Here is a 13,514-nt window from a genome sequence, read left to right as displayed (position 1 = left end):
GAATTCTTAAACATGCTGGCAAAGCCAAGCCCAGTTGGCAAGACAAATATAGCTGTCCACAAACAAACCTCTTCCTCCATAGCTGCTGTCCACTGAGTTAGCGTGCCATTGCTGCTGGGCACTCTTTTGGTTACTGCAGCTAGAGCAATGAGCAAAAGCCCTTGCCTTAGTAGGGCTGGCATCCCAGAGAGAGGGAGCAGGTACCATCAAGGAAGCAGAAATTCCCCAGTGGCAAATTGATCTCTACTAGACCAGTGGTTCTCAAGCCTCCTAGTGCTGCTGCCGTTGGTACAGTTCCTTGTGTTGTGGTGACCCCCAGCCATAAAATTACTTCATTGCTACTTCATAACTGTAATTTTCTATTGTTACGAATGATAATGTAAATATCGGATTTGTAGGGTACCTGGTATGTGGTCCCCAAAGGGATCTCAACCCACAGGTTGAGAACACTGTACTGGACCAGGAATTTCATTGTAAATGTTCTATTGAACGAAAGATACCATCAGCAAAACTGAGAGGCTGGGTTGTGGCCTAGTGACCAAGTATGAATCCAACCTCCAGTGCCATGGCCACAGAAAAGCTGAAGCTGGTGTCATGTTTGAAGTCTTAGCTTCCAGGGAAGTTATAAGAGAGAGGTCACTTGAGCTCAGGAGTTCGAGATCAGTCTGGACAAATAGTAGACTTTTCAAAAGTAGGCAACCAAGTAACACCTGGGCTGGTGACACAGGCCTGTAATACTAACTGCTAAGGTTAGGGCCACGGCCTGCCTGGACTGAGTAGGCACAGGAGTTTAGTGAGACGCTGTCTCAGATTAAAAACTAGGAAGAGGACCCTGGGCTCAGGCCCTAGTACTGTTCTATCGGTGGTGGTAGTGGTTGTTTTGGGTTTTTTGTTTTTTGTTTGGTTTATTTGCTTAAATTGAGCTAGGCAGTGTAGAACACACCTTTAATCCCAGCACTCAGGAGGCACAAGCAAGCAGACCACTGTCAGTTGAAGGGCAGCTTGGTCTACTTAGTGAGCTCCACACCAGGCAGGGGTGCATCGTGAGACTCTGTCTCAAAAAAGATTAAAAATGTTAAGATTGGAAGAGGATTTTTGTTATGTTTGCTCTAGAAGTTCCAAGAATGCTTTATTTGGGTGTGGTGGCAGATGCACTGTGACTCCACTGGGATGCACTTGGGAAGTAGAGGAAGGAGGATCAGAACTCCAAGACCAGTCTGAGCTACTTACAATTTGGTCTCAAACAAACAACAAAAACCATTTAAAAGTTGAACGGAAGAGCATGGGTGTTAGGCTGTTCCCTGCACTAATCTGAGAGTGTGTGCACTTCTTTGAAATCTAAAGGGATAGGCAGAATTTCAGTAAAAGGCAGAGCAGTAAGAGGGCCAGAGAATTCCAGGCCAAGTGCAGAGCGGCTGCAGAGGGACGTGTCAGGGCCAGAGGGAAGGGTGCACGTTGGGCTCCCCAAACCTGTGCAGCGTCCACCCAAGCCTTCAGGCTTCTCTGTGGCTCCCGGACTGTGAGGATGTAAACTGTCTGCAGGGAAGCAGCAGTGTTAGACCTGAGTCTCCAGCCCTGGGCAGGTAGGTGTCAGACTGAAAGCCAGCATCAGAGACAGGGGCAGAGGAAAGGTTATTGCCAACATGAGTTCAGGGACTTTTTAAAACAGATAGAGCAGATGGCCTAGAACCGGTGCTGAGTCAGAAAGGTGTGTATTTGAATGGACTCTTTAGCTTCTAGACTGAGATCGTGTGTATTTGAATGGACTCTTTAGCTTTAGCTTCTAGACTGAGATCTTGGTTAGCCTATGATGCTCCTCTGAGCCTCTGTGCCCTTGTAAATGTGCTCACTGAACTGTAAGGGGAGAGATAGCTCATCAGGTAGAGGTATTGCCACTGAGAATGACACCTGAGATCAGTCTCTGGGAGCCACACAATAGAAGGAAAGAACCAGTTTCCTTAAATTGTCCTCTGACCTCCACAAATGACAGGCTGCCTGCCTCCATATACTCAAGTAACTAGAAAATTTAATTTAAAAGACATGAAAATGGATTTAAGTATTATTGTTGTTGTTAATATTGCTCTGGATCAAATTTGGCATGCCCTCCTGGGTGGATGGAATTTGGGGTGCCCTGAAGGTACAGGTTGCCACTAAAGGAAACCTGTGTTCTACATGTCCTTTACCATCTGAGGTTCTGGACTGGGGTGGTACAGGACAGAGAGAGAGAGACAGAGACAGAGGGAGACAGACCCAGGAGACCTTCCCAGCTGCGTGCTTCCTGACCCTGGGCATGTCCCCCGGCTTTATCACCACCCTGGTCTCACAGCCCTGACATTAAAATACTGTTAGCACAAACCAACTTGGGGACATGCTTCAGCTGTCCCAATAAAGGACACTAGTCATATGACCTCTCCAAAGTTCAGTCATGCAAACTGGCTCTTCTTTTGGGCCCTGGCTAAGAGCTAGCTCCCCCAAAGTGGGCTAGAAACTAAATAGCCAGCTTGCAGATAGCCACCTCTGTCCGGTTTGGAAGCTGGTGGCGTCTACTTCCACTGAACCACTTTCAGTTGCTATTTTAGGCTTTTCTAGCACCTTAATCCAGAGAGGCTCTTCATGCTGCTAGCACCTCACACTACTGTGGAGGCCCGAGACCCTGGGTAAAGAGCATTCTCGTACTCCACTTCTGTCTTTTGCTAGAGGTACCATGCTCATCTCTATAACTGAGGCCAGTTTTAGGACAACTGCAACTTGATCCAAAAGCCATCAAACCTAGAATTTCAAGAAAAGGGACCCAGTTCATGCCACTAGACACAGGGAATTTGCACTTCGGTGAGCGTGGACATTCTGCTTTCCTGGCTTCTTACCAACCAGCCAGCCAGTTTGTCCTAGCTCTTGGAAGTTAGCAAGGAAGAGAGCAGCTAGCCCCTGGAACTAGCCTGGACCCTGCCAATTCAACTTTCTTCCTCTCAGTTGCTGGCCCTGGACTCCACCCTCCGCATGGTTCTGCTCAGATCCAGCCTGAACCAGAGTACCATATTTCTCCCCAGAGGCCTTCACTCTAACCCAGAAGCAATGCCTGCGAGGATCCCTCCATGATCCAATGGATTTGTGCAGACTCTTGTTGGCAGCAGTTCCTTGCTGGCTCCACTTCAAAGCCAGGGTGGCCAGGCCCCTCCAGGTGTCAGAGGCAGCTGGCGTGTTAGCAGAAGGCCTCTGGCAGGAAGAGATACTGAGCCAACTGCTCTCCAATGGAAAACTGCACATGTGGACAACCTTGTTTCAAGGAAGGCTCTGGAGACCTCTGGGGAGATGCATTTGAGTTCAAGCTAAAGGGGTTATCTGTTGGGATGTCTGACCTCAGGTTACCCCTGTCTTGGGAGACAAAGGTAGGGCCATAGCTTTCTGCGTGCCTTTCCCCAGTCCTGCTGCAATTCAGAGCAGGTGCAAATGCCCAGAGCTCTCATGGATCAGAGCATTTCTGTGCAGAATGACAATACTGCATGTGGTGTTTGTGTCTGTTTTGTTTTGCCTTGATTTGATTTGATTTGTTTTGTTTGAGGTACACTCAATATGTAGATGAGGCTGGCCTTGAACTGAAGATCCTGATGCTTCAGCCTCTAGAGTGCTGTGACTACAGACACATGGCACCACATTTGGCTATCAAGGGCTTTGGTTTTTATTCATTTAGTTGTTTTTATCTTAGGTGGTTGAGTGTTTTGCCTACATGTATGTATGTGTACCACGTGTGGGTACTGAGAACTGAACCCAGACCTTCTGCAAGAGTAACAAGTGCTTTTAACCGTCAAGCTGACTGTCTAATCCCTTAATTTTAAAAATAAAAAAGTACCTTTATTTTTAAAGGTAGTGGCTAGAGAGCTGGATCGGCAGTTAAAAGCACATACTGTTCTTGCAGAGGACCCAAGTTCAGTTTCCAGCACCCACATCAGATTGCTAATAACCAACATGTAACTCCTGTTTCAAGGGATCTGATGCCTTGCCATCCACATTCTCTCTCTCTCTCTCTCTCTCTCTCTCTCTCTCTCTCTCACACACACACACACACACACACACTTACTTGCTGAGGTGTCAGCATGCCGTCTGTGGTGCACCTATGACAGATGGACAGGTACCTCATTCCATCATGTGGATCTGGGTTCCTGAACTCAAGTCCCAGGCTTGGTAGCAGGTGCCTTTAACCAATGCAGTCTCAGCCATGTATGATGTTTTAAAGATCAAAGCACCTTCCCATCAGTTTCTTAGAATCTTCTGCAGCCCCCAGCCTCTGGACAGCCAGCTTTCCCTCCAATTCTCGTAAGAAAAGCCAGTAGTTACACCCATGGTTGGGACAGCTGACACTCTGACCAGGCCAGAAGAAGCTCTTGGGAAATAAGCTTCCCAGCTTGTGCATGACTCTCTTCTATACAAGTCAGCCACAGTCCCAGCTTGGAAAAAAAAAAAATCTCCTAGTGCCCAGTTCTAGGTCCACGGTTGTCCTCTGAGGCAACCCTCCAAGAATTGGATCTAACCTTGACTTCCTCCTAGCTTCTCTACCAAGACAAAAAATGTGGCCACTTGTCTGAGTCCCTATCATTCTGACCTGCTTCTCCAGGACTCTACTTTCTTCCTAATTGGACTTTCCAGAGCTCAATGTATATGTAGGTTTCACCTGACCAGGAACAAAGACTAGGTAGTAAGTATGGCCTTCTCTCCTTGTTCACATATCCCTTCACTCAACAGCATTTCCTGAGCGAGTCCCTGAACGGTGGCAGCTGCCATGCTGGAACCGAGAGTCAAAGAACAAGCAGGAGAGAAAGGTGTTATCTGGCCCATCTTCCAGCCAAGGGCAAAGATCCCGTTCACCAGCTAGTCAGTCCACTACTGTCTTACACCTCCATATCCGTCTTCCTGCCTGCTGCCTGCTTAGTCTATTCTACAGCTCCAGGGGAAGTGCAGAGAACAGCCTCCCTGCAGGTGTTCCCAGTGCCACTACTTACACTAGAGAAAACCTCTCACCTCCCCCATGTCCTGCTGTCACCCAGTATCATGTCCCTGTACCTGTCTGCCTCCTCCACTTGCCCGTAGGCATTTCTGACCACACATCATTCCTGGCCAAGTAAACAGTAGGAACAAAAGCCAAGCACAGCAGGCTACCCTGCCCCCCTTGAGGCTCTACTGGGCCTTCTTCAAAGAGGGGCTGGTCTCTCTTCCTTAGCAGTGCCCGTGCCTATGTGGGGAGTAGCCATTTCCTCCTGGGCAACATGGACACCCTGAAGTCTCTTGTGTTGTCCAAAGAAAGGATCAAGAAGTGTTTCTGGGGCTGGAGAGATGGCTTAGTGGTTAAGAGCACTGACTGCTCTTCCAGAGGTCCTGAGTTCAAATCCCACAACCACATGGTGGCTCACAACCATCTGTAATGAGATTTGATGCCCTCTTCCAGTGTGTCTGAAGACAGCTGCAGTGTACTCATATATAATAAATGAATAAATCTTAAAAAAGATAAAAGAAGAAGTATTTCTGGCACAAATATGACCAGTAACTCAAATGTAAAACCAATTCTTGGAATTCCAGAGGTACTGACAGACAACAAATCTCAGAAAAGATTTAAGGCTCAGATCTTTGTGCCCAGTGAACAAGCAGATGAGCTCATATTCCCAGTTACTTTGCCCCTGAATGGGTGAGTGACAGGTACACATATTCCTCATCCACACATTCTAAAGCTCTGCTCTTGGCCATAAATTCTACTGTGCTAAACTGTGTAAGGTGTTCCTCCTAGAATAGCAGGCCACCCTAGAAAGAGCTGCGAGTTCCTGGGGTGGATAAAAACTGTTAACTCTCTGGTTATCAGGTCAACAGTCCCAGCAGATAGCTGCACAGCAGGCCAGTGTGGGGTCAACAGGAGGCTAATGTTCTAATTAAGAATGGCCTCTCAGGCTAGAGGGATGGCTCAGCGGTTAAGAGCGTTTGGGCTTTTCTAGAAGACCCAGCTTTGGTTCTCAGTACCCACTACTTACAACTGCCATAACCCCAAGGCGTCTGACCTGCACAGACACCTGCACTCATGTGTGCACATTGACACACTCACCTACGAATAAAATAAATTTATTTATTCTTTATAAAAAGCCTCTGACAAAAAGCTGGAGCCAGGTCTGAGGTGGGCATATGGTATATTATTTTGCCCAGAAAAGGTTAAGACCCCAGAGAGGTGATGGCAGGAGCTTCCTGGAGCCTCGGAGAAGCAGGGTGTGCCTCAGGAGCCGACGTGGGAGAAAACAGAGAGAAGTAACTTTTAGAATCATCACAGTTGTGACAGTGACTGCACAGTGCTCTAACAGACTAAAACAGTCTTAAGTATTTAATGGGTTGGCTTTATGCTGTTTTAACTCTCGGTACGATGATCAGTAAAGACACAAGCCAGCTGTGACTGTCAGCACCAGCCCTAAGTTCCAGGCTAATGACAGAAGCATTTGTAGTCTTTGAAAGCTTTGACAAGGTTTCCTGAGGGTGAGGCTCAGCCCAGTGCTCTCCTGTGACATTCCAGGAGTAGAGCAGGAAGGGTAGGCATCTCCCTTCTCTCCTCCCAAGGTGTCCCTGGAACTCTATGTAAACCAGGCTGGATCTGCTTTAAACTCACAGATCTGTCTCCCTGCCTCTGCCTCTCTGGTTGCTGGGATGCCCTCCCACTCTCATTTTGTTTTGTTGGGTTTTATTTGTTTGTTTGTCTTGGATATGAGAACCCAACTACTAGTAACCTTTGAACTGTGGAACTGCCTTCAGTCTCTCAGCTGTTGCTGGAGGGATCTGAGCGCCCTCTGGTGGCCTTCCAGCATCGCTGCTTCCCACTTTGGCCTCTTTTTTTCCAGCTGGATAGCAAAGGGCCTCTTTCCTTCTCAAGAGACAAAGAAACAGTTAAAGCCCTAAAATATATATGGAAAAGAATATAAATTATCCATAGAATCTAATTTATACGCTAATGCTAGTGTTTCTATTGTGTGTTCATTGTTTATTTTTAGAAAGGGTCTCCCTAAATAGCTCTAGTTGTCCTGGAACTCTATGTAAACCAGGCTGGATCTGGCTTTAAACTCTGTCTCCCTGCCTCTGCCTCTCCCTCCGGTGCTGAGATATAAGGCATGCACTTAATTTCTTTCTTCTTTTAAAGAAATGGTGTGACCTAATGGAAGTCTTTGAAGTTATACAAACTTACAAGTTATATCTATTCTTCATAAGTTGATTCTTTTAAGATCAAAAATCCTTTATGTGCAAAAGAAATTAACCAGTCCAAACTCTTATGATGCTGTGGGTAAAATTTAATGAAGGTAGCTAATGCTAGATGCCATGCCCACTGTGGGTCAAGGGGGTCAATAAATGGTACCTGTCACTACTATTGTTACAGCTATCAGGACCTCTGTCTTTGGAAATATATCTCTAACCCCGACCCCTCTGATCCAAAGAAGTAGAGATTTAGAAAAATAGCCCAAAGCAAAAGAAAAATTCTTAATGTTTAAAAAGAAAGGTAAAGCCAGAAGGGCCCTGTCAGAAGCAGATTGGAGGCCCAGCTCCGCTCCAGTAGAGGAGTCTGGCACTCTGCCTAGCACACGGCTGGAGCCCAGCAAGTGCTACCTCCCTTCTCTTCCTGTCCCCCTCAGCTACATCCCTGAGCAGAGTACAGACTTGGTCTTAGTGTGATCTCTTTACCAACCAAGCAGTTTCTCCTGGAGGGTGCTCAGTGGGGAGAGCAGAGCAGGTGCCTGCAGTGACCATCACAGCTCACTACTGGTGTGCACTCTCCACCTCCCGCTCCCAGTCTACCTTCTGTGTCCCAGTGAAGAGGTGCTTGTTGCTGTTCTGGCCATTTGGTAGCTTATTAAATCTCGGCACCACTTGCCAAGTCCCCTTTAAACCTTTTGGCTGTTCTTTTTGGCTTTTCTGATCAGCAGTATTTATTTGGAACTAAATGGTCCTCAGTGCAGAATGAAAAGATTTACTGCCTTAAGTATATGAAAGGAACTCTTGGCTGTGTTACAATTGCACCCTCTTTGCTGCCCATGCTCCATTGACTGGTGCCACAGAGGCCGACCTGGGAGCAGTGTGCGCAGTGCAGTTCAGTGACAGAGCTGGATGGATGGAGGTGAGCTAACTGGAGGAGGAGCTTTTGGGAGCCTTTCCCCAAATATGCTGCAGTCCCAAGGAACGCCTAGGGACCACTTGTATGTGGCCTTTGTCCCTGTCGGTTCAACTTTTTCTCTCCTCCCAGGCACACATGTAACATACGCTCTGTCCCTCTCCCCCCAGGATTGTGCTCATGGATGATGCCATGGACTGCTTGATGTCTTTTTCAGATTTCCTCTTTGCCTTCCAGATCCAGTTTTATTACTCAGGTGAGAATGTTCCAGGTCCCCTGTGGCTTTTGTCAGGGACCATGTCTCCCTTTCTCATCCTCTTGTCTTTTCCATCTGTGTGTCTGGCACACACAGTTTACACCCCCACTTCCTTTAGAGGTATCATGGCCCACCAACAGGATGTCTGATTTGCACTGGTGGTCACAAGATGCAATCTGCCAAGCCTACTGAGGATACTGAAAAAACACTACCTCCAATCAGCAGCACACACACACACACACACACACACACACACACACACATCCACTTAAGTGATAGCAGAAGTAAGGACACCAACAGCATTCACTCATTAAAAACGTACCACCTTCCAGATACAGCACTAAGGACGATTTTAGTCTCTTCACTGGTCCTAAGAGATAAGCTTGCAGCAGTTAGAGCCCAGGCCTGTGCTTTTAGCCACTCCCTTGGTCATTGATCACCAGTCCTGTCTTTTACTAAACACACAGTAAACCAGACACAATGGCACATAACTGTAATCAGGCGATGCACTCACACACGTGTTTGATCTCACACTTCCATTCTGCCCCCCAGTTCATGCCAGTTGCAGCTTTAAGCCCCTTCTGTCTTAATGGAATAAAAATAGATGAATAAATATATACATATACATCTCAAGTGTGAGTACAAATTAAAATTTGCTACATCCATAAAGACATTGGAGCTTGGAGATCACCTTCTTGCCAAGCAACTTTGGCCTCACGCAGGTGCCACATTATGTTTCCTAGACTGCAGCCCAAGGGCTGTTCAGTCAGGAGCTAGCATGGAAAACAAATTCAACTTCAAATGATTGATAAATTAGGAGTTTGTAAGGTCCTCTCCTCCTCAATGATCTTTTTCTCTTTCTTTCAAGGTATACTGATTACACTAAATGGGGCCCAGTCTGGGCAGTAACAAGGAGACTTTCTGCAGCCTCCAGTACACTTTCATAAAGCAGATGGCCTCATGAAATGGGAATAACCAGTGAGAATGTACAGTGTTCACTTTAAAAACTTACAGCATGTAACACCTACCAGTATAGTATTAGGCGCTGAGACAGAAGACATCATCAGGGCATGACCCCTGCCATTGTATTGTCATTGGTTAAGGTACTCTGCAAGCATGCAGTGGGAACACTGTCCAGATGAAGCCCATGGGAGGGTCATGAGGGCCGTAGTCACTCCAGGTGTTTGGCACCTACACTGAGGTTGGACAGACTGAGCTGTCAGAGAAGGGAAGACATGGTGAAGAAATGAAATGCGCACTCTTTGCCTAAACTATCCCTTCCTGTTCCTGTGGTACCAGAATTTCTGGAGAGTGTGGCTGCCATCTATCAGGACTTGCTATCAGGGAAAAGCCCCAATACAGTGATTGTCCCAACATCATCCAGCGGGCAACACCGCCAACGACCTGCCTTGGGTGATGCCGGTGTGCTAGATGGAGTGGAAGCGTCACTGTTCTGTCAGCGCCTGGAGAACCTGTGTGACCGGCACAAGTACAGGTGGGCATGGAGGCTGAGCTCCAGCCCTGCAGATCCAGGTGCTGCTGAGAATAAATCTCTAGCAGAATATTTTGATTGTCCCAGGATGGTCATGATTTTAAAATATGCTCATGTGTCCCCAAAGCAGGTAGCTCACTTTCACCCAGGAAAGACTAGCTGAAGTGACTGGCTTACTAGGGAAAGACTAGCTTTGGCTACATGAAAAGGCAACATTCACTGTTCCAAACCTTCTCACAGGAAGGGAAGGTTACACTGTCCTGTATGACACAAAGGCTCCTGAAGAGCTCTGGACAGTAGCTGTGTCTTCTTCCCTCTCTCCTAGGTTCCCTGTAAAAGAGTTAGCTATGGGGCTGGGGGTGTGGCAGAGCACAGGGTCCATCTCTAGTTCCAGCCAAACAGCAGTAAGCATGCCAGCCCTGTTTCTGCCGTCCGGCCCTGCTCCTGCAGGCTCTCCCAGCTGTAGGATAAAGACAGACAGCACTCAGAGTTGAATCTGGCCTCCACATTCTTCCTTTTAGTTGTCCACCACCAGCGCTTGTCAAAGAGATCCTGAGCAATGTTCAGAGGCTGACTTTCTATGGATTTCTTGTGGCCCTCTCAAAGCATCATGGGATCAACCAAGCCCTGGGTAAGCAGAGCTCACTGAGATCACCTGTGCTCCTCCAACTCCGGTAATAGCTGGCCTGTCAGCATGGCCCCTTTAGGGGTAGGATGACACTGTCCAGCCTAGAGGCTGCAGTGTGCGTAATCCGCCTGTGCCTAGGAGGACCCTCACATTCCCACATGACTGATGTGACTGACAACCGTCTGCCCTGCCCCAACATGAATGAGCTGCTGCTGTTCCCTGGCATAGGCCTGCCCAGCCCCTCCCTACAGAATCCCTGGGTCTGTTCTAGGGAGTGGCCTGCAGGTTGGGCAGACTCAAAGCTATTTACCCAGTGACTCTGGAGATTATATATCAAAGCAACCTGGATTCCATCTAGAAACAGGGCAAAGGTGTGTCTGGGAGAGGGGGAGAAATCTGATAAATCTGAAAAGGAGGGGGAGCAGAGACTGGCCCAGTTTTAATACTTATCATTTTTATTCTCACTGGCTGGCCTCCATCCACCGCACCCCTCCCCCATGCACAACCACTCCTTCCAGTTTGGGACCAGTAAACCACTCTTGCTCTGGAGGTTTGTTGATTTTTGTTGTTTTGAGGCAAGGTCTCATTGTATATATGAGGCTACTGTGTAGCCTGAAATGTATTAAGTAGACCAGGCTAGCCTTGAACTCAGAGATCTGCCTGCCTCTGCCTCCAAGTGAGTGCTGGATTAAAGGTGTTTTAATAAGTTTAAGCACTTACTATTTATGTCTTTGCTTAGGAGACTCTCCTTGTGTGATTAGATCTAATTTCCTGAGTCTCAGGCACAAGGCATTCCTCCCCTCTGTGCCAGTTTAAGGAATAGCATCAAGTTAACATCTTCTAAATGCTAACACAGTGGGCCAGAAGCTGTACTGGAACCTTTATGCTCATTTCTGTGTACACACATCTGCCAGAGTTCTAGAGACAGGCAAGCTAAACGATCAATCAGAAGCCTGGTTACTGAGTCGGGAACCTGCTCAACTAAGTTAGGTTCATAACCAAGACTGCTGGACTAGGGCTAGAGATCGGGCCAACTGAGAGTCAGATTCAAGAGCCAGTGGGGACTCACTAGCTGTTACTTCACAATCCAAGAACTGACCACTTCTCTGCCCGACCCTTTCAAGCAACGACCACAGCCTGTGATCGCATCCCCTCTGCTCAGGCAGTAGGGGAAGGCAGATCTCTATGGGGGTGGGGCAGGAAAGGAAAGAGCCTTCTGAGGGAGATAAAAAGTGGCCATGTGCCATGTTCTCTGTACTGACTGATGGCTGGTGTGTAGAGTAAGCAGTGACAGAAGGTAGCATGTATTAGCAATAGGAACTTGGAAATACCGTTTCAGTCTGTGGAAGACTGTGGGATATCTCTGAAACACCCCCACAAAATGACCAATGACCTGATGCCTCCTAGAAGAATCGGTGCTGGATACTTTTGAGTCTCTGAAGCCCAGCATCACTGACTGTCCAGTCTAGGGACTTGACTGCCATTACACCCTGTTCTTTCAACAGTTTTCTGGTGACAATCTTCCTCTCTGCAACTTTAAATCCCTCAAACAAATTTCAATTTATTTATCCCCAGCTACCAAAAGGAAAAAGGTAAAAGAAAAAAGAAATTAAAGTATCTAAAATATCTGAAAAAGAGCCAAAGAAAATTTTAGGGAAGCACTCAGGACTCTTCACTTCCCAACAGCGTCACCAAAAAGCCCTCAAGGCTAAGGAGAGCCACCTAGACAGATGTTAGGATCAGACCTCGGGATGAGGCTGCTCTCTTCCCCACCAGACACTGCAGTTTTAACATCTCAACGTACCCCTGACTTGGGGACATACAATTGGCTGTTTTCTACCCTCTGGAGTTAGCTTAGGCCATTAACATCCAGCTCAGCACCTGGGGCCTCAAACTAAACACCTAGTGCTGGTCACAAACCACATCCAATCTTGGAAGGGGATTGATCACCTGTCTGTAGGTATCTCCTAGGCTGCTGTCAGACATGAAGGCAAAGGGCAAAGTGTCTGCTGCCTGGTTGAAGGGCCCTCATGTTGTTTCATGATTTTACCTCAAATCCCTGTCTTACAGGAGCTTTGCCTGACAAAGGAGATCTGATGCATGACCCAGCCATGGATGAGGAGCTGGAACGGCTGTAAGTGTCAAGTAGGAAGACCCCCTCTTGTGGACACCAAATGTGTCAGATGTGGCTGTGCCCCTGTAGGCCACACAGCACTGTTAACACCCCATATTGTTCAGGGAAAGGCTTGGGGCCAGGAGAGGAGAGGTACCGTAAGTCCTTGGGGCTCCATCAAAGCCTACGAGCGAGTGAAAAGGTCCTATCTCTGAATAGGAGACTCATCACATCACCCTCTGGGCTTCTTTCCTTCTTCAGGCTGGTCCAGGTCCCAGGCCTGGTCAACTCCATCACTACCACTTCTGAGGCCAGCTGCCTGCCTTCCCGAACCCCTCCCCGGGTTGGTTCCCCATGGAAACCCCTCCATCGCTCCCGCAAATTGGATGCAGAGAGCGATGGCTCCACTGAAGAGACAGATGAGTCTGAGACCTGAATCTGAAGGGTCCCATCTGTGGCCTGTACCTTGTTCCCACCCTGCTTTTGCGGCCCTCACTAGACTTCTCCAGCATCACTGTGCCGCCCTCTGCTGGAGAGAATGGTGAACAACAGCTTTAGTAAGACCAGCCCAGTTCAATGATCCCAGAAATCCTTTAACTTAGTCTTTGTTGGCAGGGCTGCTTATGCTTTAGGCACAGTACTGTCTCAGCCAGTCCACGATCCTCCTAGTAAGGGTAATTTTCACAGCAGGAAACATGAATTAGTTACACAGGGCCTTCATGGTGGAGGGTGATTCCTGAGAGCATGCACTGGGAAGACGTATCAACTGGCCTTCTGCTGGAATAAGAGGGGATGAGCAAGAATTTCACTTTCAAAATCTGCTTCAAGTTTGTATCAAATAGTCAAATCTGTGAAATGAATAAAGTCCCTTGTGTCTGGTAAGCAATGAGTCTAAAGCCAGTAGGC

General features: G+C 47.6%; 1 protein-coding gene across 2 annotated transcripts in view; it reads left to right on the top strand.

Moving 5' to 3' along the window:
- Nucleotides 1-13,514, top strand: part of CSTPP1 (centriolar satellite-associated tubulin polyglutamylase complex regulator 1) — a 147,130-nt gene that overhangs the window by 132,227 nt on the left and 1,389 nt on the right. The window contains exons 5-9 of one of the 2 annotated variants that reach the window (XM_080931749.1): nucleotides 8,290-8,375; nucleotides 9,675-9,870; nucleotides 10,389-10,498; nucleotides 12,566-12,629; nucleotides 12,870-13,396. In XM_080931749.1, coding sequence (XP_080787875.1) covers nucleotides 8,290-8,375; nucleotides 9,675-9,870; nucleotides 10,389-10,498; nucleotides 12,566-12,629; nucleotides 12,870-13,044 — 631 coding nt within the window. In that variant the 3' untranslated portion in view covers nucleotides 13,045-13,396. Of the gene's footprint in view, nucleotides 1-8,289; nucleotides 8,376-9,674; nucleotides 9,871-10,388; nucleotides 10,499-12,565; nucleotides 12,630-12,869; nucleotides 13,397-13,514 lie in introns of those variants that run through there. The other variant, XM_080931750.1, reaches the window with a different exon arrangement.

This window comes from Micromys minutus (assembly GCF_963924665.1).
Source record: "Micromys minutus genome assembly, chromosome: 17".
Taxonomy (NCBI): domain Eukaryota; kingdom Metazoa; phylum Chordata; class Mammalia; order Rodentia; family Muridae; genus Micromys; species Micromys minutus.
Note: the sequence above shows the minus strand (reverse complement) of the source record. Positions and strands in the feature narration are given on the sequence as shown.